The 25515-nt window shown below is 49.1% G+C and overlaps 1 protein-coding gene and 1 pseudogene across 2 annotated transcripts; one reads left to right on the top strand and one right to left on the bottom strand.

Annotated features, from left to right (window-relative positions):
- Positions 1-937: 937 nt before the first annotated feature.
- Positions 938-7399, bottom strand: MRPL4 (mitochondrial ribosomal protein L4). Its single transcript, XM_084783248.1, has 9 exons — positions 7190-7399; positions 7028-7094; positions 6773-6923; positions 4448-4499; positions 3726-3843; positions 2785-2891; positions 2598-2707; positions 2435-2511; positions 938-1573 (listed from the first exon to the last, which is right to left on the bottom strand). Exons 1-9 carry the CDS (start codon positions 7244-7246, stop codon positions 1428-1430), a joined length of 885 nt encoding a protein of 294 aa, XP_084639374.1. The 5' UTR covers positions 7247-7399; the 3' UTR covers positions 938-1427.
- Positions 7400-24288: 16889 nt separating this feature from the next.
- On the top strand, positions 24289-25128 carry LOC311597629 (proteasome subunit beta type-7-like; annotated as a pseudogene). Its single transcript has one exon. The product of its transcript is annotated as a proteasome subunit beta type-7-like (transcript).
- Positions 25129-25515: the final 387 nt, after the last annotated feature.

Below are 25515 nucleotides of genomic sequence, written 5' to 3'. Positions count from 1 at the left end.
AATGTGGGTGCTGGGAATCAAACCCAGGTCCTTTAGAAGAGCAGCCTGTGCTCTTAGCTTCTGAGCCATCTCTCCAGCCCTCACTTTTCACTTATGCATCTATTATCTTTGCTAAAAATAAAATTACATATATATAACCAGACACAGCTGTGTATGTCTATAATCTATGTACTTGGGAGATACAGCCCCTGCAGAGAAACCCTTAAGGAGGGGCTAGGGTGTAGCTCAGGGTTAGAGTGCCCATCTAGACTATGGGCTCCATCCCCAATACCACAGGGAAAAAAATTTGTGCTTTGTGCCAGGAGAGAGCATCTGACTCCCCTAAACTGGAGCTAAAGATGTCCATGAGCAGCCTTGTGGCTGCTGAGCAGCTGACTCCAGTCCTCTCCGAGTGCGGCCAGTGCTCTCCTCTGCCAGCCCAGCTCTCTAGCCCACATTAAAACAAACAGGGACCAGTATATGACATGACTATGAATCTGACATTATGCCAACACTTTCCTTTATAAAAGTTGTCTTGGTCATGGTGTCTCCTCACAGCAATAAAAACTAAGGCATCGGGGCTGGAGAGATGGCTCAGAGGTTAAGAGAGATGACTCAGACACTGCTCTTCCAAAGGTCCTGAGTTCAATTCCCAGCAACTACATGGTGGCTCACAACCATTTATAATGGGATCTGATGCCCTCTTCTGGCCTGCAGGTGTACATGCAGGCAGAACACTGTATACATAATAAATAAATAAATATACTTTAAAAGAAACAAAGAAGCAGAGAATACAGCGGAACCCTGGCAGTGTACCCCTTTAATCCCAAGACTTGGGAGGCAGGGGCAGGTGGATCTCTGTGAATTCCAGGCCAGAGGGAACTGGGCTACACAGAGAAAACCTGTCTGGAAAAAACAAACAAACCAACAACAACAAAAAGCCCTAAGAATTCTGGGGTGGTCTCTTTAAACAGGTTTATTTATTTTACCACAAGAATACAAGACATTGGCTTGTCTGATTCTGTGCCTGAAGGAAGCTGTAAGGAAGTCGGCCTGGCATCCAGGCGGCAGACCCTTGTAGAGGTCAAAGTGCAGTCTGCTGGCTTGGTACCTATGCAAGCTCCAGCACCTGCCTCGGCAGGGAGAAAGTCCTCCTGGCAGTTGTATCAAAGCAAGCTGTGAGCCCTGGAGGAGAGGCACCAAGGATGCCCAGCACTGGATGAACAGCCTAAGAGCTGATGGGATCCCACAGCAGTGGCCAACTCCTTTCCAAGTCTTGTGAAAAATAAAGTTTATTTTTGATGTGACAAAAGAGATCCTAGGCAGACACCCATCTTGGTTCTGTGTAGTTATCCTCTCGTGGCAACAAGGCCCAACAGCTTCCAAGGAACAGCTTCTTTGCAGGATGGCTGGTATGCTGACCTGGGCCCCAGGTAACCAGGACAGAGTTAGGGGAAGTCACTGTAGGGTAAGCGGAAGGGGTAGAGCGGTGTGTATCTTGAATCCTGCCAGAGTAGCTTGTCCTCCAGGAAGGCGATGGAAGGCAGGGTGAGGACCAGAGTCTGGTGTTTGAGCATGCTGTACACATTCAGGCCTAGGATGTGAAGACATGGTCAGAGCATCGCTGCCCTTTAGTCTGGCCCAAGCCCATCTTTCTGAAGCCTGTGCCCTTGCCCTCCTCTGGGTAGAGCTGCCGAGCAACTAACTGCCTTCACATCCACCCTATATCTGACTGTGACCTCCATGGCACAGGACAAACACTGTATCACTAGAGACCAGAATCAGATGGAGTCAGTGTGGCAGGAGGAAAAGGAAAGGCAGGACCAGCTCTCACCCAGGCACTCACAGTTGCCCTGCCAGGCTATATATGGGACATGACTTTGGAGTGTTTCTTTAGAAGGAGCAGCTGAAGCCGGGTGCAGTGGCACTCACCTTTAATGCCAGCACTTGGGAGGCAGAGGTAGGCGGATCGCTGTGTGTTCGAGGCTAGCTTGGTCTACAAAGCAAGTCCAGGACAACCAAGGCTACACAGAGAAACCTTGTCTCGAAAAACCAAAACCCAAAACAAAAAAAAAAAGAGCAGCTGAAGGCTGGAGGGGTGGCTCTGGGTAGATAGAGCAGAAGCCGAGCACAGGAGGCTGTGGGCCCTGGCTTCCAGCCCAGCACCACGACTAAATGGTAAATTCCTCCCCCTGCCCCCCGAGACAGGATTTTTCTGTGTAGCCTTGGCTGTCCTAGACTCACTTTATAGACCAGGTTGGCCTCAAACTCATAGTGATCCTGAGTGCTGGGATTACAGGCGTGTGCCACCACACCTGGCCTACATGGTAAATTCTTAGCCATGCCATTCAGCCATGCTGTGATATGTACAGGGTGTGAAACACCCAAGATTAACAGTGGGATCTGTGCCAGTTTGCTCCAGGGTTCTGGGGTGAGGGTTGGACCTATCACTCACCAACTGCAGGGATCAGGTTGAAGCTTTTGAGGCCCGAGGTGGCCGCCACGACATTCTTGGGCATTTCCTCATGTGTCCTGGAACAGATGGAGGCTGAGAGGGTGAGCCTGGAAGGACACAGGGGACTTGGCCCTCACTTCCCCACCCTGCCCTGCACTCTCACAGGTCTACAAGGAGCACGGAATTCCCCCAGCGACGGTACTGGGCCAGCTCGGTCAGGTACCGGGGGTCTGTAGTGGGTAACTCCAGAGAATCCACAATGTGTAGGTCATCCTGTGGAGAGAACCAGGACCTTGTACTCCAGAGCCCAGGTCCCAGCCGTTTCCCCTCCCAGCCATACTGTACTATACCTGCATCAGCTTGGTAGTCAAGGCCACCTTGAGGCCCAGTACTCGCACTTTCATGGGCAACATGTAGTAGTAACTTGTAGGGCCCCGGGGACCATGGGCTACGCCTCCTGCAGGGACAGTGCTGTGTGAGTAGGTGCTGGTCACTGCTGCTCTGGGATGTTAGAAATCAGCTTGATGGCGGGCATGAGGTGGTGGAGCGGGCAATGACCAGAAGATCCTGCTAGGTGTCATGGCAAGAGTGGGCAAGGGAAGACTGGACAGGAGGTAGGGCAGAAATGGCCCGTGCACAGGCATGGAGATACAGCCATCCAACACTAGTACAAGAAACCGAAGTAGAAAAGTTCAAGAGCAGCCTGAGAGACTGGAGAGATGGCTCAGAGGTTAGGAGCACTGATTGCTCTTCCAGAGGTCCTGGGTTCAATTCCCAGCAACCACATGGTGGCTCACGACCATCTATAATATATCCTAATACCCTCTTCTGGTATGCAGGTATACATGCAGACAGAGCACTATATACTTAATAAATAAATAAGTAAATAAATAAATAAATAAATAAATCTTTCACTGGGCATAGTGGCACACGCCTTTAATCCCAGCACTTAGGAGGCAGAGGCAGGCGATCGCTATGAGTTCGAGGCCAGCCTGGTTTACAAAGCAAGTCCCGGACAGCCACGGATAACACAGAAAGACCCTGTCTTGAAAAACAAAATACAAAAAACAAAATCAAGAGCAGCCTGGGACACACAGCAAAACCCCATCTCAAAGAAAAAAGAAACAACCAAGATATCAAAAGGGGCTAGTGCTTGTCTAGTGTGCACAGAACTTTGGACTCCATCCCCAGTGGGCTAACATGCTAGGGACGAAGGTGTCCCCTATCATGGCAGTGCACACCTGCATGGAAAGGCTCATTTGGAACTCCCTCCCCACAGGGCCCTACTCACCTCCCCGCCATAGGGGGGAACGGATGCTGCCATGCCGGGCGCGGCCACTGCCTTTTTGTTGCCAGGGCTTGCGGCCACCACCACTCACCTCAGCCCTGGTCTTGGTCTTAGCATAGCTCTGTGAGTACAAAGGGGGCAGGAGAGGGGTTCAGGCAAATGGCAGTGACCATTGTGTAGGGGATAGTGTGGGGCTCTTAGGGAGGCAATGGGAGAGTAAAGGGACCAGAGTCCTCCACCAACGCCCTCAAAAAGCAGGTCTCTGCTGCCCAGGTCACAGGAGCTGTCATTTCTAGTCCTGCCTTGTCAGCTACTTGTTGGACCTATAGATAGAATAAGTTCAGTGTCCCTTTATGGATGGAGCGTGGCTCAGCAGCAGACATTCCAAGTACGGCAGCACTGGCTTATTGGCAGAGCAGCTGCCCAACCATCAGGGCTCTGGGCTCATTACACATGCACCAAGTACCTGCCTCTAGAGAGACTGCTTCTAGTGCCGTGTGCCCAGTCAAACCACTGACTTTCCGTCACTTCTCCCACTAGACTGTGAGTGCTCGGGGGAGGGATCTGGTGAGTTGCAGCTCCCCTAACACAATCCCTACAGTGATGGGTGCTGAAATATGACCTGAGACGCGAGCTGCCGGCTTGAGCTGGGTTGTTTGCAGAGAGCACACTCACAGGCCTCTGAGCCCAGTGGGATGCTCTGCCATGCTACTCAGGACACTCACGATTCTCTTGAAGTTCCTCTGCCAGATGGCAACCTGGTGCAGAATGTCCAGCCTGGAAGAAGGGAAGGGAGACCTAGCAGGGATGCCCCAGCTGACTCGCTCCACAGCTGCATCCCAGTGAAGGAACCTGGCTCTTCCTTTGGACAACAGGACCCTATGGCCTCTACTCTTCCCTGACCACAGCTGACACCACTGTAGCTCAAGCAAGTCTCTGTACTAGACATCAGCCAGGGCTGGTGGCTATGCCTGACCTCCTGGTACTCAGAGGGTTGAGGTAGGAGGATAGAGAATTAAAGGTGTACCCCTGTACTTCACCGTAAGACTCCGCCTCTAAAAAAACAAAGTGGAGTTGAACATCAGCACCTTTGTACCCGTTCTTACTCACTGCGATGTCCTTGGCTGGCTTCTGTGGGTTCAAGTTCAAAGTACTCAAGAGGGGCGAGGGGTGGGGAGGGGGCTGGAGGCATGGCTCAGTGGTCAAGAGTACTTGCTGCTCTTGTAGAGGTTCAGGTTCAATTCCCAGCACCCAGAACAGCCCAAAGCTGGTTTTAACTGCATTTCTGACCACTTGCTTCTTCTGACCTCTGAGGGCACCATACACAAGTGGTACACAGATGCATTCAGGCAAACACTTGTACACACGAAAGTCTCAAAATATTTTTTAAAAGATTTATTATGTATACAGTATGCATCAGATCACATTATAGATGGTTGTGAGCCACCATGCGGTTGCTGGGAATTGAATTCAGGACCTCTGGAAGAGTAGTCAGTGCTCTTAATCACTGAGCCATCTCTCCAAGCCCCTCAAAATATTTTTTGAGTAAACAAAAGCAACAGACAATACAGAGCCCAGAAACACAGGTGAGAGTGACTGGCATTACATGGAGCTGGAGGACAGCTTTGGCTGCTGGTCCTTGATTTCTACCTTATTTGAGACAGGGCCTCTTGCCTGCTGATGCTAACGCCACACTAGCTGGCATGGGAGCTTCTACAGACTCTCCTGCGCTCACCTCCCATGCCCATGCTTATGTGGATTCCGGGATCCAAACTCAGGGACTTATATTTATATGGCAGACACTTTACCTACTGAGCTGTCTCCTCAGGCCTTTTGAATATATTTTAGACTAGTATGTCTAAACATTTTATTTCAGTATTCAGCTGTGTCTCTGGTAAACAGTGGTCAAATGCTACAAGTGCCTACTGTGTGAGGGCAGTATGTCCAATAAAAGCGATCCTGTGGGCCAGTGAGATGGCTCAGTAAATAAGGGCACTTGCAGCCAAGCCAGATACACACGGTGAAAAGAGAAAGCCAACTCCTGCAAGTTGTCCCCTCACTGCCACACGAACAAAAACCCCAAGTTCATTATGGAGAGGTGAAGAGGGAAGCTGCAGCCGGGCATGGTACTGGGCACACCTTTAACCCCAGCATTTGGGAGGCAGAGACAGGAGAGCTCTGAGTTCAAGGCCTTCTTGGTCTACATGCTGAGTTCTAGGACAGCCATGGATACACAATGAAATCTTGTCTCAACAAAACTAAAATCATTAACCTTTTATGTGTATATATGTTCTAGCTGCATATAAAATCATGTATGAGCATCACATGTTTACCTGATACTCACAAAGCCAGGAGAGGGCTACAGTTACAGATGGTTGTAAGCAGCCATGTTCCAGCCTTTCCAGTGCTGGTATTACAGGCACATACCAACAAATCTGGCCTTCTTCAGGCTAATAGTACTTAGTATTTTTTATTTTTACTTATGGTGTCACAGAGCACAGGCTGGCCTGAAACTTACTATGGAACCTTCACCATTTCTTTCTTTTTTTGGCTTTTCCAGACAGGGTTTCTCTGTGTAAGCCTTGGCTGTCCTAGACTTACTTTGAGACCAGGCTGGCCTTGAACTCACAGCGATCTGCCTGCCTTTGCCTCCCGAGTGCTGGGACTAAGGGGCATGCGCCACCACGCCCGGCTCACCATAAGTTTCTTGATCTTCCTATCTGCACCTCCACAGTGCTGGGAGTAGAGGTGCAGGTATTACCATGTCCTTTGTGTTCAATAGTGGAAGGGAACCAGGGTCTGGCGCATGCTAGGCAAGGCCTCTAACTGCAGCCCTAATAACCGACATTTCTAGACAATCCCGTGTGCTAGACTAATCTGCATAATCATCAACCAACTTCTTGAGGACTGACAAAAACGGGGACGCAAGCACAAGAAATCAAGGCGGGGCTGTGTCCTCCGACCTCCCGCCCTGCAGTGGGGAAACTGACCACCCCCTTTCGTCACGCGGAGAATCCGAGGCAAGTCCTCCCACCGCAGCCAGCACTCACCGGGGCGCCGTGGCAAACACGTCGGGGTGCAGCTCAGTCAGGCCGACGCGCTCCTGCTCGAAGCCTCGTAGAGACTCGACCCAGGCCTGTACCGGGCGTCGGGGCGCCGGGATCCGGTGCTCGCACTTGCGCAACACGGGATCTAGGAGACCTTGAGGGGCGGGGAATGAGCGGTCGAGGGTCAGGATCAAAAGTCAACACTTTCGGTGCCGTCCCCCCCAACTTTGTGCCAAGATGTGAACGCGGCCGTCTCACCTGCGCTATGCCCCGGCTCCGAAGTCTCGGCTGGCCGCGCCGCGTCTCCAGCTAGCGAGTTAAGGACCTAGAAAACGACAGGCCAGGGTCAGAGATGCTCCTCCCGGAAGTTCTCAGCCTCTGACCTTCGACTATACCCTGACCTCAGTTTGGTGCCCTTACCCGGGAGCCAGAGGGTCGAAGCCAGGCCTGTGAAGCGGCCCGGATCAACCGCAGCATCTCTGATCAAATCCCGCAAGCCCAGGAGGTCGCGGCGTCTGTGGACGCTTGTGGCGATGGCTGATGACGCCACACGCGCGACGCCACATGTCACGAAGGAGACTCTGAGGCCAACGGCGCCAGAACGCAAAGCTTCTTGAGTCTAGTGAGCGCCACTTGGCAGCAGGAAGCCCCGCCCCCAGAGAGGGACGCTAACCAATGAGATTTCTCGGTCCCAGAGACGCGCTTCTGTTTTAGCCAATGAACCTTAAGATAGATAAAGGACCCACCCATACCTGGTCCCTGACCAATAAGCATTTATCTTTTTCTTCTTTCTTTCTTTCTTTCTTTCTTTCTTTCTTTCTTTCTTTCTTTCTTCCTTCCTTCCTTCCTTCCTTCCTTCCTTCCTTCCTTCCTTCTTTCTTTCTTTCTTTCTTTCTCTTTCTTTCTTTTGGTTTTTCGAGACAGGGTTTCTCTGTGTAGCCTTGGCTGTCCTGGACTCGCATCGAGACCAGGCTGGTCTCGAACTCACAGGGATACACCTGCCTCTGCCCCCCGAGTGCTAGGATTAAAGGCATGTGCCACAACCGCCCGGGTAATCTTTTTTCTTTTAAGATTCATTTATTTATTGTATATGAGTGCTTTATTTGCAGAAGAGGGCATCAGCTCACCTTATAGATGATTGTGAGCCACCATCGGGTTGCTGGGAATTAAACTCAGGACCTCTGGAAGAGCAGAGGTCTTAACCACTGGGCCATCTCTCCAGCCCTAAGCGTTAATCTTTTGTTTTTGTTTTTGTTTTTTGAGACAGGGTTTCTCTGTGTAGCCTTGGCTGTCCTAGACTTCGTAGACCAGGCTGGCCTCAAACTCAGAGATCCTCCTGCCTCTGCCTCCCAGAGTTCTGGGATTAAAGGCATGCACAACCCCACCCAGCCTATTTTACTTTAGATTTATTTATTCATTTTACAGTATTCTGCCTGCATGTGAGCCACTAGGCCAGAAGAGGGCACCAGATCTCATTATAGATGGTTGGGAGCCGCCATGTGGTTTCTGGAATTGACTCAGGGCCTTTGGAAGAACAGCCCGTGCTCTTAGCCTCTGAGCCATCTCTCCAGCCTCCTGTAAACTTATTTTTGTGTATGTGTGTGGAAGAGGACAAGAGAGTTGGAGCTTTCCTTCCACCTTGTGAATTGAACTCAGGTAGTCTGGTTTGATGTCAAGCCACGCAACCTGTTGAGCCATTTCAAACACACACACACACACACACACCCTCCTCTTCCTCCTCCTCTTCTTTAAACAAGGCTTCTCAGCCCAGCGTGTTGGCACACGCATGTAATCCCAGCACTCAGGGAGGCAGAAGCAGGCAGATCTCTGTGAGTTTGAGGCCAGCCTGGTCTACAAAAAGAAGCCCAGGACAGCCAAGGCTACAAAGAAAAACCCTGGCTTGAAAAACAAAAACACGGCTTCTCTATGTCCCCAAGGCTGACCTTGAGTCCTGAGTCTACCTCTCTTGGCCTCTGGAGTGCTGGACTGCCAGTGGCGTGCACCACTATGCACACATGCGTATCAGAATCTAATTTTATATGTTCTCCCTTTTTGGTGGCTGAGGGAGTCTGACTTGGCTGGTTTTGAACTCTGTGTAGGCCAGGATAGCCTTGAACTTCTGATTCTGCAGCCTTTGCTTCCAGAGTCCTGGGATTATAGATGTGTGCAGGCATGCTGGTTTATTTGGTGGTGGGGACCCAGGACATTGTGCATGATAGGGAAACACTCTACCCACTGAGCCATATTTCTGACCCCTGTGGATTCTATTTATTTGTTGAGCCAGGATTTAAGTATGTAACCTTGAATTTTAGATCCTCCAACCTCCTCTTTCCAAACATGTTTGATTCTTTAAATGAAAGCCTCCTGGCAGAAAGAAGCTTTCAGTATTTCTTAGGCCTCTTTAGATTCTGCCCCCCTCCCCCCTTCTAGGATCCCGGGACAGGGAAAAAGTCACTTGATGAACAGACCTGGATCTCCCCAAAAATAATGTACAAGATCAAGTGGATGGTTTTGGCTCTGTTCCATACTTGACCTTCAGGGGGTGCTGAGAACTCACACCTGGCTCACTGCTGCCCACTAGGAGGTCTGGGCAGAACTTGGATGCTGGTCTCTGAGCCAACTTCCTTTTCATCACCTGGATAATGGGGAAATTCTGAGACTTTAGTGAGTGAGGAACGCAAAAGGTGGAATTCCTGTCACAAGATGAAAATTCAATAGCCAGCATTATTGATTCTAATGTTGAAAGGAGTCTTGTGATGAAAAAGACAAGAGATGACCAAGGCAAGGGTAGGTTGAACTTGGTGAGTTCAGGCTACCTTGGTCTATATAGTGAGACTCTGTCTCAACACAAAACAAAAACCTCAAACCCAAACACACACACACACACACACACACCCCACAGACAGACATACAACCAAAGTAAAAACAACAGCAAAAAGGCAAGAGCCCGTGATACATGGTGGAACAGACCCTGGAGAATTTATTGGGCTAAAGTGTGTGGGGCTTTTGTTGTTCTTCCTGCATTTATTACTTGTTTATTTATTTTGAGACTGCTTTCATGTAGCCCAGGCTAGCCTGGAACCCACTCTGTAGCTGAGAATGACCACGAAGCCCTGACCTTCCTGCCTCCACCTCCCCGGTGCTGGCGTGGCTGTCTTGTGGCCCTGTGCATGTTCATGTGGAGCTGAGGCTGGAGCCCAGGCAAACACCCTCCCTATTCATAGATTTTTTTAAAAATATTTATTTATTTATTATGTATACAGTGGTTTTTGTTTGTTTGTTTGTTTGCTTGCTTGCTTGCATGTATGTCTGCAAACCAGAAGAGGGCACCAGACCTCATTATAGATGGTTGTGAGCCACCATGTGGTTGCTGGGAATTGAACTCAGGACCTTCGGAAGAGTAGGCCGTGCTCTTAACCTCTAAGCCATCTCTCCAGCCCCCTATTCGTAGATTTTTATGAATAGTTCTAGTATATACTATTAAACTTACTAATTGACTATTAAATAGTGGTGAGCTAGTATGTGTGGGGTCCTTGGTTCTATCCCTAACACCAGAAAGAAAGAATGATTTGTTCTAACTAACAGTGTTTTCTGCGTGTGTGTGTGTGTGTGTGTGTGTGTGTGTGTGTGTGTGTCCGTACACACCAAGCTGCACGCATGGAGATCAGAAGACAACTTTGAGTTGTTAGTCCTTTCCTTCCACCATATAGGTTCCAGGGATAAAACTCAGCTTTTATCCACTGAGCCAATCATATTGGCTCTGGAATCCAGCATTTTGGGGGTTCGTTCTTGTTGGTTTACTTACCTTACGACATATTTATTTAATCTCTCTATTTACTTGTGGGTGTGGCATACACATGGGCGTGAAGATCAGAAGACAACTTGTGGGAGTAGGTTCTTTCCTTCTAACAAGGTGGTCCTAGGTCTTGAACTCAGATGTCAGGCTTGGCAGGAAGCACCTTTACCTGGGAGCCCCCTTGACAACCTGAATCCAGGTTTTTGCATGTGCAAAAACTGGGTTTCACTATGTAGCTCTGGCTGTCCTGGAACTCATACGTAGAGCAGGCTGGCCTCGAACTCACAGTGCTCCACCTGCCTCTGCCTCCCGAGTGCTGGGATTAAGGGTGTGCGCCACCACCACCACGCCTGGCTGTATCCAGCTCTTAGTTTCCTCACCAGTGAGAACATGTGATGTGTGTTTCTGTCTGGCTGTTGGCTTATAATGCCCTCCAGTTCCACCCACCATGTATAATGAGAGGGCTTTACTCTTTTCATTGCCGAATAATATTCCATCAAACGTATAGATCACACTCTCCTTCCTTTCTTCCCTCTCTTCCTCTTTTTTTCCCCCCTTGGAGACAGTGTTTCTCTGTGTAACAGCCCTGGCTGTCCTGGACTAGCTTTGTAGACCAGGCTGTCCTGGAACTCACAGTGATCCACCTGCCTCTGCCTCCCCAGTGCTGGGATTAAAGGCGTGCGCCACCACCCCTGGCTCATTCTTCCTTTTTGAAAATTTATTTTTATTTTTTAATAGATTTATTTGTGCTGGGCATGGTGGGACATGCCTTTAATCGCAGCACTTGGGAGGCAGAGGCAGGCGGATTGCTGTGAGTTTGAGGGCAGCCTGGTCTACAAAATAGTCTAGGTTACACAGAGAAATCCTGTCTCAGGCCAGAAGAAGGCATCAGATCTCATTATTGATGATTGTGAGCCACCATGTCGATGCTGGGAATTGAACTCAGGACCTATTAATCACCAAGCCATCTCTCCAGCCCCCTACAGTTGGCTTTTAACATGTGGCATGTGGGAGCTGGAGATCTGAACTCAGGTGTGCAAGCAGCTTACTAACTGAGCCACCTCCCCATTCCTCAGTCCTTGTTAAATTTGACACAGTTTTGCAAAGGTTCCCAGGCTGGCCTCCAGCTTACTATGTAGCCCAGGCTGGCCTCTTGATTGTGTTGCTCCTGCATCAACCTCTGGCATAACTGAGATTACAGGCCGGTACCACCACACCCTCTGTCCACATTTTCTTTACCCATTCATCCGTCAAAGGGCACCTTATTGGACTTCACATATTGGGCCGCAATAAATATGAAAAGAAACCTGAAGAAATATCTCCGTTGGCACAGTGCTTGTAGCTGAGTTGGTAGAGTACTTGTGGGTCAGCTGATCTAGTGCTTATAATTTAGTTGGCACAATGCTTGTAGCTCTTTTGACATGGTGCTTGTCGCTCGGTTGGCACAGTGCTTATATTTCAGTTGTTAGAGTGATTGCCTAGTGTGCTTGGAGCTCTGGATTCAGTGCCCAGCACTGTGTGTTGATACAAAGTTGTTTATTCCAGAGGCGGAAGCAAGATGACCAGCCTTCATGGTGAGTTCTGGGGCAGCCTTGGCTACATGAGACCCTGACTCAAATACACACACACACACACACACACACACACACACACACACACACACACACACATATATAATGGCTCAGTGGGGAAAGGCACTTGCTACACAAACCTGACATCCTAAGTTAAGTCATCAGAACATGCAGAGCACAGTGGCTCACACCTGTAATCCAAGCACTCTGGGAGGGAGAGGCAGGCAGATTGCTGTGAGTTCGAGGCCAGCCTGATCTACAAAGTGAGTCTAGGACAGCCAGGGCTACACAGAGAGACCCTGTCTCGAACCCCCTCCCCTAAAATCATCAGAACCTATGTAAGTGTGGAAAGAGAAAACCATCCTCACAAAGCTGTCTTCTGACTCCCTCGATATACATGTACCTCCCCCACATCTTACACACATGTCATGTTAAACGCATTTTAGGATAGGGAATAAAGACAAATAGGCATGGAAGGTCAGAGATCTTGACACAGCGATTTAATATTTGTTGCTCATGTACTCAGTGTGGGATAGCAGGGTCATATGTTAATGCTATTTTTAGTGTTTTGAGGAACCTTCCTTCTGTTTTCCATAGAAGCCCTGCTCATTTGCATTTCCCAATTTGTGAGTCCCCTTCTGCACCCTCAGCAGTTCCTTTCAGTTCTAGGCTTTTCTCCTACGGTCTCCTACAATGCTGCTTTCCTCTTCTGGTTTTGATTTGCATCTGATTGCCGACAGTGAACATACTTTCATATACAGCGTGTGTTGGCTTACCTTGTGGTTTGTATTTCATTTTGTGTATTTTTAGTTTCTTTGTTTCCTGTGTAGACCAAGTTAATCTCAAACTCACAGAGATCTGCCTGCCTCTGCCTCTCACGTGCTAGGATTGAAAGTGTGTCTCACAATACCTGGATATTTTTATTTTTATTTATTTTATTTCTTTAAAGATTTATTTGTTTATTATGATGTATACAGGGCTGTATCTGCATGTACACCTGCAGGCCAGAAGAGGGCGTCAGATCTCATTATCTATAATGGCTGTGAGCTACCATGTAGTTTCTGGGAATTGAACTCAGGACCTCTGGAAGAGCAGACAGTACTCTTAACCACTGAGCCATCTCTGCAGCCTAACATTTTTATTATTTAAGTTATGTGTGTGTTTGTGATTCTTTATACACAGGAGTATAGTGTGCACAGAGGCCAGAAGAGCATGAAGGATCTCCTGAAACCAGTTACAGATGGATGTGAACCATCTGATGTGGGTGCCGGGAACCAAACTTGGATCTGATGAGCTCTGGACCAGCAGTAGGTATTCCTACTCCATGAGCCATCTCTTCAGTCCCAATATTTTGTGATTTAAAGGTTCTTTTAGGGGCTAAAGAGCTGCTGCTAAGAGCACTGGTTGCTCTTCTGGAGGGTCAGCTCCCAGCACCCCCACAGTGCTCACAATCATCTGTAATTGTAGTTTCAGGGGCGCTGGTGCCCTCTTCTGGGATCCAGTGGACCCCTGAATGGAGTGCACAGACATGCAGGCAGGCAAAATATTCCTGCATAGGAAAGAAAATAAATCTAAATGGTTCATAAAGGATTTATATTTATTTTATATGTTTTGCCTATATGTATGTGTGTGTGAGGGGGTCAGATGCCCTGGAACTGAAGTTACAGACAGTTGTGAGCTGCCATGTGGGTGTTGGGAACTGAACACAGGTCCTTTGGGAGAACAACCAGTGCTCTTAACCTCTGGGGCTTCTCTCCAGCCCCCCAAAATTTTGTCTGTTTGGTTTTTGTTTTTGCTTTCGCTTTTTTTCGAGACAGGGTTTCTCTGTGTAGCCTTGGTTGGTTTGGATTCTCTCTGTAGACCAGGGTGGCCTTGAACCTCACCTGGCTTCTTATTTGTTTACTTTGAGACAGGGTCTTATATGTAGCCCTGCCTGGCATGGAACTAAGAAATCTACTTGCCTTTGCCTCTCCAGTGCTGAGGTCAAAGGTGTGGCACAGAACCCAGCTTCAGGTCTTGCTTGTGTGGCAAGCATCTTACCCTCTGTGCCTTCTCCTTGGCTCCCTAGTGTGTGAAGAAATGAACACGTTAATTTTTTTTTTTTTTTTTTTTTTTTTTTGGTTTTTTGAGACAAGGTTTCTCTGTGTAGCCTTGGCTATCCTAGACTCGCTTTGTAGACCAGGCTGGCCTCGAACTCACAGCGATCCGCCTGCCTCTGCCTCCCGAGTGCTGGGATTAAAGGCGTGCGCCACCACGCCCGGCCTATGAACACGTTAATTACTACGTGTTTCAGCCGAGTGTAGTGGCACACGCCTTTAATCCCAGCACTAGGGAAGCAGAGGCAGGTAGATCGCTATGGCTTGGAGGTCAGTCTGGTCTACAAAGTGAGTCCAGCACAGCCAAGGCTACACAGAGAAACCCTGTCTCGAAAAACTAAAAAAACTAAAAATAAAAAAATAAAATAAAAAATTACTACGTGTTTCACAGGTAGGCACTTAACAACACATTTACATGTATGAACCTTGCAGTTTTGTTACATGTTTATGTATGGAGATATGCAGGCCACAGCACACATGTGGAGGGTTGAAGTCACCTATGAGAGGTGGTTCTATTCCCCTGTATGTTTCTCAGGCATGTAGCTCAACTCATCAGGCTTGTGTCCAGCCCTTTCTGTTCCTTTATTTTGACACAAGGTCTCATGTAGCCGAGGCTGGCCTTGAAGGTCTCCTCCTCCCTCTATTTCCCCATTTCTGGGGTCACGGGTGTGCACTCCCAGTTCATTTTGTTGTTGGTGCTGTTGGCTTCTTCTTCTTTTTTTTTTTTTTAAATGCGGTCAAGTTGATCAAGGTTGACCTTGAACTCACAGTGATCCTCCTGCCTCAGCCTCCTACATTCTGGGATGACAGGCTAGTGTCACCATGCCCAGTCACCAGTTGGTGTTTCCCATGGAGACTGGCTTGTTTGCCTGTGCTGGGGAGATGTGGCTTTTGTGTCCCACGGAGGAATGTCAAGGAGTCGGTTAATGACTTATAGGCCACCTGCTGTGCACTGCAGGGACAGCTCCACAGGGGGAGTGTGAGGGAGCAGAATGGGAATGAGGTGTCAGTGCAGTGTGGGGGTGGGGGTGGGGCAGGGAGACAGCCTTCCCTAGGACATAACTGACAGCCACCCTATTAAGGATCTGTGTGAGGACCCCACTCCATCACCCTGGCAACAGTGGTGATGGATCCTAACCAAGCGCTTCAGCTGCTGTCCACTGGTTCCATTCCCAGCACACACACACACACACACACACACACACACACACACACACACACACCCATTCCCTGTCCATAAGGAGGACTTTGACCTGAAGATAAAGTGTATGCACAGCTGAAGGAAGGAACACAGCTGTAGAAGCTCAGCCAAGGTGAGGGCCTGGGGAGGGGGCCCAGCCAGGAAGAGCACGTGTTCTGCCAGTTGAAGACCTTCAGTTCTAATACCCAGCACCTACACAGAAAGCTGGGTGTAACCCAAGCACCGTGGGGGGAGGGGGAGATGAGTTGTCCCCAAGAGCTCCCTGGCAGGCCAGCCTATTGGAAACGGTGAGCTAGCTTCCTGACCAGTGAGTTTGTCTCAGGGGAACAGAGCAGAGAGAGCGACAGACAGAGGAAGCCACTCTTGTTCTCCGCTAGCCTCTGGAGGTGGGCATCGGGGAGGGTGCACGTGCAAGCTCATGTGTATATATCAGGTCACACCACACACACACACATACACAGCACACAAAGGAATAAGTAAAGCCCAGCATGGTCGCATCCAAAGGCCAAAGGCAGGCCAGTTCCTGCGGAGGTCAGAAGAGGAATCTTGGCTCTGGGAGTCTAACTCAGGTCATGCTTTGGTGACATGTACCTTTCCACAAGAGTCTGGCTTTCAACCCCTCTATCACCCTGTGGTCATTTAGCAAATAAGATATGAATAACTTATTTGGGTATATGTACACATGTCTGCGTATAGTGGACACATGTGTGATCATGAATATGGAGGTCAGAAGACAGCCTTCATGTTTGAGACACGTTCTCTCATTGGCCTGAAACTTCACCATGTGGGCTAGGCATGCCGGCCAGCACTGTCGTCGTCTCCCATCATGGGATTAATACACTGCACCCATCTTTCCCCTGCCCCATGAGACAGGGTTTCTTTGTGTAGCCTTGGCTGTCCTGGACTTGCCTTGTACACCAGGCTGGCCTCGAACTCACATCGATCCACCTGCCTCTGCCTCCCAAGTGCTGGGATTAAAGGGGTGCACCACCACGCCCGGCTTTGCACCCATCTTATACATAGATTGAAAGATAGATGACATTTATATGTATGAATGTTTTGCTTGCATGTATAGATGTATGCCACGTGCATGCCTAATGCCTGAGGAGGCCAGGGGAGGACATCCGATCACCTGGAACTAGAGTCACAAATGTTTGTGGGCCACCATGTGAGCTGGGAATTGAACCCGGGTCCTCTGGGAGAACAGCCAGTCCTCTTAACCACTGACCATCCCTCCAGACCCCCCCCCCCATACTCAGTTTAAAAAAAATTTTTTTTTAATTTAACTTTAACTTATGTGCATTGGTGTGAGGGTGTCAGATCTTGGCGTTACAGACAGTTGTGAGCTGCCATGTGAGTGCTGGGAATTGAACCTGGGTCCTTTGGAAGAGCAGGCAGTGCTCTTAACCACTGAGCCACCTCTCCAGCCTCCCCCACACTCAGCTTTATATATCAGTTTTAGGGACTCAAACTCAGGCCTTCCTTTTTTGTGAGGTGCTTAACTGATTGAGCTGTCACCTCACCCAAATGAATTTTGACCCAATGGCCCTGAAGGTTTTTTTTTTTAATTTTTTTTTTGGGGGGGGGGTTTGAGACAGGGTCTCTCTGTGTAGTCTTGGCTGTCCTAGACTCACTTTGTAGACCAGGCTGGCCTCGAACTCACAGCGATCCGCCTGCCTTTTCCTCCCAAGTGCTGGGATTAGAGATGTGCACCACCGTGCCCTGCTGTCCATGGTTTTTTAACCTTATACCTCGAAGCAGGCTCTGTCAATCACAACCAGAGTTCCTTGATGTGGTTAGTCTCCCTGGCCAGCTTGCCTGGGGTTCCTGCCTCTGCTTTCTGAGGTCTCTATGCCCACTTCACAGTTGTAGGTTCCTGGGGATCCAAACACGGGTCCTCAGTTTTGCTTAGCAAGCGCTTTACCCACTGAGCTATCTCCCCAGCCCCTGGTCTCCTAATCTCTAAAAGGTCCACTCACAAGGCCTCCCCTACTGAGCCTCTCTCTTCCCTCTCTCCTCACCCTGAACCTCTTTGGCCCTCAGGGAGCCTGTGGATGCTCTGCAGCCCCCGGGCCCCGCCTTCCCCTCCTCCCACTCTCTAGCTCCAGCAAGCCACGCCCACCTCTGCCACTAACACTTCAACCTTAGCATTTGCACTGGTCTTGAGCTCTTTCCACCTGGATCAGGTCCACTCCTAAGTGCCCTAATGGCTGGCACCTGGCCAACTTGCCTGACTGGCTTTCCCCTTCCTGCCACAGCTCTTAGTGCGGTCCACGCTTAATGGATTTTTGTTTTCATTTTAACCAATGATGTTTTAGAATTCCTTTTTTAGTTGATCTGATGATCTGATTTTTAAAATATAAGATAGGCTTCTTTTTTTTTTCTTTTTCCTTTGAGACAGTAGCTCTCTATTCCTGACTGTTCTGGAACTCTCTATGAAGACCAGGCTGTGCTAGAACTCACAGAGGTTTTCTCTCTCTCTCTCCTACCTCTACCTCCTGAGTGGTGGTACTAGAGGTGTGTGCCACCAGAACCAACCTAGACTTACATTACTTTGTTTATTTGTTTGTTTTTCAAGACAGGGTTTCTCTGTGTAGCCTTGGCTCTCTTGGAACTCCCATTATAGAGCAGGCTGGCCTACACTTGCCTCTGCCTCCTGAGTGCTGGGATTAAAGGTATGCGCCACCACCACCACCACCGGCAGCTCTGCATTAACTTTTAAAACATGTATTTATTATTTAGTGTGTGTATTACGTGTCGTGTGTTCATGTGGAGGTCAGAGACCAATTTGTGGAAACTGGTGCTCAGATTGTCAGACTTGGTGGTAAGTGTGTTTACCGACTGAGCCGTCCACATAGTGAGTTCTAGGTTAGCTAGGAATAAAAATTAAAATTAAAAAAAAAATCAAAACCAAGCTGTAAACAGAGGTTGAGGAGATAGCTCTGTAGTAAACGTCTGACCCACATGCATGAGACCTGAGTTTGGATTCACAGAACCCAGCTAAAAAACTGGGGTGGCAGTGCATGCGTGGTTGGAGCTGATGTTGGGAAAGTGTGCAGGCAGGATGATCCCTGGGACTCCCTGGCCAGCTAGCCTAGCAAATAAACAGACAAGCAGGGGGGGGGGGGTGGTAGAGAGACCTTCTCCAAGGTTGACCTCTTTGGTCCAAGCCTGGTAGAGGGGAAGCAGGTTATAGGCAGTGGCAAACAGACCTGTCCTGTGGGTGAAAGGCTCAAGTGCAGGTGACCTCTGTTCCTATTGGTGTGGAGCCAGAACCAGAGTGTCAGTCTGTGCTGGCTGTAGGCATCACAGCAACTTAGGGGTTCTAACAGGAAACTGGAGGGACCTCCAGCATCTGGCCTCTTCCAGCTCCCTGTATCCCTTCATTAAAACCGGAGATCAGAGTTGAGAAACCGGGGAGTCAGTGACTAGGTAGGAGGTAAGGGTCTGACGGGAGACAATTTGGGCTAAAAGCTCCCCTCCCCCACCAACCACAGGGAACACCTGCTGTGGGTTTCTTCTGGGCTCTGCGGGTGACTTGCCAAACCTGGGGAGGAGAGGCCTCCTTCAGGCCCAGGAGTTGAAGCGGCTTATTTGCATAATCATTTCCATTGGCTGCGGTTGTCTGAGCAACTGGCGAGGCATAGAGGGGCCTTTGGCTTTGAGGTTTTGGGAAACCAGGTGTCTGCACAGTCAGACCTTCCAGATGATGTGGTGGGTAAAAGTGCTGGCCTCCAAGCCTGGTGACCCACGGGTGAAAGGAGAGAACTGACTCCAGAAAGTTGTTCTGTGGTATAAGTGCCTACACACCTACATAAACACACACACACACACACACACACACACACACACACACACACACTAAATGTAGCTGGGCGCAGTGGTGGATGCCTGTAATCCCAGCACTCTGGGAGGCAGAGGCAGGCTGGATCTCAAGAGTTCAAGGCCAGCCTGGTCTACAAAGGAAGTCCAGAACAGCCAAGGCTACAGAGAGAAGGCCTGTCTCAGAAAATAAAAACAAAATAATAGTTTTTGTTTTTTGTTTTTTTCGGTTTTTCGAGACAGGGTCTCTCTGTGTAGCCTTGGCCATCCTGGACTCACTTTGTAGACCAGGCTGGCCTCGAACTCACAGCGATCCACCTACCTCTGCCTCCCGAGTGCTGGGATTAAAGGCGTGCGCCACCACGCCCGGCTTCAAAATAATAGTTTAAGATGCATTATTATTATTATTTTTGTTTTGTTTTGTTTTGTTTTTTGAGACAGGGGTTCTCTGTGTAGCTTTGACTGTCCTGGACTTGCTTTGTAGACCAGGTTGGCCTCAAACTCACAGCAAGCCTCCTGCCTCTGCTTCCCAAGTGCTGGGGTTAAAGGCCTGCATTAGCTTTTTTTTTTGAGACAGGATCTGGAACTCACTTATATAACTGTAGTCCATTCTGGCCTCGAACTCACAGAGATCTGCCTGCCTCTGTCTCCCAAGTGCTGGGATTAAAGGGGCGCATGACCATGCCCAGCTTCTGCTCCTCCCCAACCCCCAACTTTCAATTTTGGAGACATGGTGTGAACTTGAATTCTGTAAGTAGCTCAGGCTGGGCTCAAACTCACAATTCTTCTCCCTTACCCTCTGCGATGCTAGGATCACAGCGAGCCAGCCATTGTCAGCTCTGTTGTTTTTGTGTGTGTGTGTGAGGATGGTGGGGACTTACTGGGAACCAGGCTTCTGCTCCCTCCACTGTCCCAGCCTCCCCGGGATGGAACACCAAATCCCACCCTTCCCAGGCTCCCAGGGCCAAGAACACATCTGGTGCAGACGTGGCAGACTCGTCTCCACCCGGACCCTCCCCTTCATCCATCTTCAGTTGGAACTAGGCACCAAGCCCGCGGGGGCTGAGAGAGACGTCTTCTGCTCTGTAGCTGCCAAGAGTAACATCTGGAAGGTTTCTCTGCAGCCCCGGGCCTCTCTTCCCAGGCTGGGGCTGGGATGACCAAGTACAGGCTCATCTCCAGCCAGTTCCTCCCACCGAAAAAAGCAGAAAGCAGGGGTGGGAGGGCTGTGGAGGCCCACCGAGGATGGAAAACAGACGTGGGCTCCCGACCTGGAGGAGTTTGAGATATCTGAGCTTTAGGATGGGACCTTGGAAGGCAAAGGGCTCCCCAGCACTTGCTATATTAGTAACTTTACAGGGCTGGGGAGAAACCCTGACGAAAGCAGCTTGAGAAAGAAGAGCGTATTTTGGCTCCCAGGTCAAGGGGGTGGGGATGGGGGTGCCTAGGCATGGTGGCAGGGGCTGCTGTGGCGGCCACAGTCAGGAAGCAAAAACCGAAGCCAGTGCCCAGCTTGCTGTGTTTTCAGTCAGTTCAGGATCTCAGCCAAAGGATGGTGACACTGACATTTAGGTTGGGTCTTCCCGCCTCAGTTAAACCAGTCTGGAAACCTCACAGCCAAGACCAGAGGTTTGTCTCCTATGAGATTGTAGGTCCTGTCAAACTGACAATCAAGAGTAACCCCTAGTTGGGCAGCAGTGGCACACGCCTTTAATCCCAGACCGGGAACCAGATGCCAGCCCATCTCTAGGAGTTCAAGGCCAGCTTGGTCTACAAACATGTCTGTAGGAGTTCCCTCTGCAATTGGAACAGCCCGTTGTTGGGACAATCTTTTTGTGCACTGTGAAAGGTTGCCTTTGTGTTATCCAAATGCTGATTTCCGTACCAACAGAGAGCTTTGGTATTAATGAACCATAACCTGTCTCAGTGTTATGTTTTGGTTTTGTTGGGGCTTTTTGTTTAGTTTTGCTTTTTTTGAGACAGGGTTTCTCTGTGTAGCTTTGGTTGGTCTGAACTCTCTGTTGACCAGGCTGGCCTGGAAGTCATAGAGATCTGACTGCCTCTGCCTCTCTGCTGGGGTTAAAGGCGTGCACCACCATGCCTGGCTCTCAGTGGTTTTTTTGTTTTTGTTTTCGTTTTTTTTTTTGTTGTTGTTGTTATTTTTTCGAGACAGAGTTTCTCTGTGTAGCCTTGGCTGTATTGGACTCTGTAAACCAAGCTGGCCTCGAACATCAATCCGCCTGCCTCTGCCTCCTGAGTGCTGGGATTAAAGGCCTGCGCCACCACGCCCTGGCTGTCTCAGTGTTTTGTATGTACACTTCTCTCACCTTCTGATTGGTTTAATAAAGAGTTGATGGCCTATAGCTAGGCAGGAGAGGAAAGGCAGGACTTCTGGGCAGAGATAAGACCCATGGGAAGGGTCAGGCTTGGGAGCCAGAAAGAGGGACTGAGGAGCAGGAAGAGGCTACGTGGCAAATGTGGACTAGAGTAAATGGGTTTTAAAAAAACCTTTCCTTTCTCTCTCTCTGTCTCTGTCTCTCTCTCTCTCTTTTTCAGACAGGGTTTTTTCTGTGTATCCCTGGCTGTCCTGGACTTACTCTGTAGACCAGGTTGGCCTCGGATTCACAGAGATCCACCCGCCTCAGCTCTCTGAGTGTTGGGATTACAGGCGTGGGCCACCTTGTCTGACATGGTCCTGAATGTTCACCACTACTCTCCTGCTACAATCTATGGAGACAGAGATAGGAGCCACCAAAAGAGGCCAGGGTGGGAAACGGGGTGAACTGGGGGACAGCCAGCTAGCCACAGGGATGCTGAGTTGAAGAAAGCCTGGTGGCTCTTTGAATCCAGCACCTCTGTGTAACCCAGTGTACAAATGACCTTGGGAAAAGTGATTTTTATTTCAGTTCAAGGGACCAAACTTAGGGCCTTGTTCATTTGACGTAAATGCTCTTCCATGCAGGAAACCGCATTCATTCTGGCACATGATCGGGTTCAAGGCCAACCCCTACATGAGACAGGGTTTCTGTGTGTAGCCTTGACTGTCCTGGACTCACTTTGTAGACCAGGCTGGCCTCGAACTCACAGCAATCCACCTGCCTCTGCCTCCTGAGTGCTGGGATTAAAGATGTGCGCCACCACACCGGGTTCTAGAGTTATTTTATGAGTACATGCCTGCATGTCTGTATGCGCACCACACGTGTGCCTGGTTCCCACATAGGCCAGAAGATGGCATCAAAAACCTGAAGTTACAGATGAATCTAGGTCTTCTGCAAAATCAGAATTTGTGTGTTTGTCTGTGTGTGTGTTTATGCCAGTGTGTGTTGGTTTGTAATAATTTCTGTCCTTCCACTATCAGGTGGTCTGACTAGGCAGCAAACTCCATACTTGCTGAACCATCTTGGCAGCCCCTTACTGTTTAATTTTTTTGGAGACAGGGTCTCGCTATGTAGCTAGGCTGAGATCCACTTCACACTCACCCTTCCTCAGCCTCCCTAGGGCTGGGGTTGCAGTGATGGAGTCCTAGGACGTGGGGACTCGTCATGAAGAGACCTGACTGAACTCTGCTTTACTAGTTGCTCTTTATCCCCCTTAGTTTTTTCCTACCTTCATGTGGCAGATGAATCCCAGGAGTTAACGTAAGCCAGGCTTTTCCACTTTAAAGCTGAGTCATGCCCCAGCCCCTCAGTTTGGGGGTTCCAGGTATGGCCTCTACCCATGAGCCGCCTTCCCAGGTGTCCCGGTAGCACAGCCCCCTCCCATCCTCCACTCCCAACCGCCCAACTCTTCCCCCCACTCATCCCCCCTCCCACATTGCTGCTCCCCCAGGTTCTCGCTGGAGAATTCTGGGCATGAGTTCTACTGTTGAGCTATTTCCTGTTTCTCTCTTTTCATAAAGCCACTCAAATTCAGGCTGGGGACTCTACCCTGATGTTTCTAATCCTAGTCACCACCCACAGGTCCCACCTGTGGCCACTGCAGTAGGATCAAGTGTCTACTCTTTTGACGCATTCCCCAAAACTTTAACAATGAACCCTTGATTCAGTCAAACATACTCAAACCACAGAATTCAAAACTTCACTTTATAAATTATTATTCCCCCCCCCAAGAGAGAGAAAGAGAGAGAGAAGAGAGAGAGAAGACAGAGGAGAGAGCGAGAAGAGAGAGAGAGGGAGAGGAAAGAGAGGAGAGAGAGAGAGAGAAAGAGAGAGAGAGAGAGAAGAGAGAGAGAGAGGAGAGAGAGTGTGTGTCTTGGGCAGCCACGTACCCGCCACAGTACACATGTGGCTTTATGGCCAGCTCGTGGGGGCTCGTCTTGGTTTTGGGGATGGACTCAAGTCGTCAGGCTTGAAGTAAGCACCTCTATCTGCTAAGCCACGTTGCTAGCTCATAGCTCAGTATCTTTTTTGTTGTTGTTCTTTTTGTTTTTTGAGACAGGGTTTCTCTATGTAGCCTTGGCTGTCCTGGACCTCACTCTGTAGACCAGGCTGGCCTCGAATTCACAGAGATCCGCCTGCCTCAGCCTCCTGAGTGCTGAGATTAAAGATGTGGGCCATTCATACCCAACTGTTTTCCTCATTTAAAAAATGGCTACAAAAAGTGGGGGAGAGGCTGGGCATGATGATTCAGGCCTTTAAACCTAGCACTGGGGAGGCAGAAGCAGGTAGATCTCCATGAGTTCAAGCCAGCCTGGCTTACAGAAAGTTCCAGAATAGCCAGGGCTATGTAGAGAAACCTATAAAGGAATGTTAATTTACAACATGACTGTTCTGGCAAGAGATCACACACATCCAAAGACCTTCTAGGTCTATGTGATCAGGTGGAATATAAACACGCCTTTAGTCCAGGAGACAGAGGCAAACAGATCTGAGTTCAAGGCCAGCCTGGTATAGAACAAGTTTCAGGTAAAGAAAATCTTAGATCCAGGTGTGGGGGTACATGCCTTTAATACCAAACAAAGGTAAAGTTAGTTTGTAGAAGAAAGTACCCGTGTTTGAAAGTGATATTGGGCCTGGAAACATTTTCTTGGGAAGATGGCGGCTGTGTTGGTGTTTCAGGCACCAGTCAGAGGGTTTTCTTTTGATAATTGCCTCAGGAATGCCATCTTGGAAGCTGATTTTGGAAAAAAAAGGAGGAGCGGTTTAAGCTTCCGAAAGCTTGGAAAACTGGCACTGCCATTGAGAGGGTGGTCTATAAGGATGGCATAGCTCTTGGAGCAGACACAAGAAACTGAAGGGATGGTTGTTGCTGACAAAAACTATTGAAAAATTCACTTCATATCTCCTAATATTTATTGCGGTGGTGCTGGGACAGCCGCAGACACAGACATGACAACCCAGCTTATTTTGTCCAACTTGGGGCTCCATTCTCTCACCACTGGCCGCCTTCCAAGAGTTGTAACAGCTAATCGGATGCTGAAGCAGATGTTTTTCAGGTATCAAGGTTACATTGGTGCAGCCCTAGCTTTAGGGGGAGTAGATGTTACTGGACTTCATCTCTACAGTGTCTATCTTCATGGATCAACTGATAAACTGCCTTATGTCACCATGGGTTCTGGCTCCTTGGCCGCAATGGCTGTGTTTGAAGATAAGTTTAGGCCAGATATGGAGGAGGAAGAAGCTAAGAGGCTAGTGAGTGAGGCTATCTCAGCTGGCATCTGTAATGACTTGAGGTCTGGAAACAACACTGATCTTTGTGTCATCAGCACGAACAAGTTGGACTTTCTTCTTCCATAGTCAGTGCCCAACAAGAAGAGGACTAGGTTTGGCCGGTACAGGTGTGAGAAAGGCACTATAGCTGTCCTCACCAAGAAAGTCATCACTCTGGAAATCTAGGTTCCAGAAGAGACTGTCCAAACAATGGACACTTCATGAATGGTGCGGGGGTGGGGGTGGGAGGTGTTGGGTATCTCTCTGGATGACTGGGATCCCCCCACCCCATCAGAAAACATGCATCCGGCTACTGCTTGCCGAGTGAGGCTCAATGAAAGAAAGAAAGAAAGAAAGAAAGAAAGAATGTGATGTCTAATTGAGTGGCGGAAAAGGTAACAAACCAGAGAAGATTTGACAGAATAGGATACACCAAACTCTAAGGGGAAGAGAGAGGAAAGGGCCGCTGCTTAAGAGACAGTTTTTCCAGGACAGTAATTGAGAGATGGGTTGCAGAGAGAGAACTCAGGTGAAGATGGAACTAGCCAGAAAATTAGAAGAATCCAGAAGATTAGAGCAGATTGCTGTGTTAGTATGAGGTCAAGCAGAGCA

The sequence above is a fragment of the Acomys minous genome (genome assembly GCF_964271855.1).
Source record: "Acomys minous genome assembly, chromosome: 5".
NCBI lineage: Eukaryota > Metazoa > Chordata > Mammalia > Rodentia > Muridae > Acomys > Acomys minous.
Note: the sequence above shows the minus strand (reverse complement) of the source record. Positions and strands in the feature narration are given on the sequence as shown.

Bases quoted from the DNA above. Each gene is read 5' to 3' on its own strand.
- MRPL4 (XM_084783248.1), bottom strand. From the start codon at position 7,246: ATGCTGCGGTTGATCCGGGCCGCTTCACAGGCCTGGCTTCGACCCTCT. The intron at 2,708-2,784 runs GTATAGTACAGT...TTCTCTCCACAG, and splicing joins TGACTACCAAGCTGATGCAG to GATGACCTACACATTGTGGA. The intron at 2,512-2,597 runs GTGAGAGTGCAG...CATCTGTTCCAG, and splicing joins TCCGTGCTCCTTGTAGACCT to GACACATGAGGAAATGCCCA.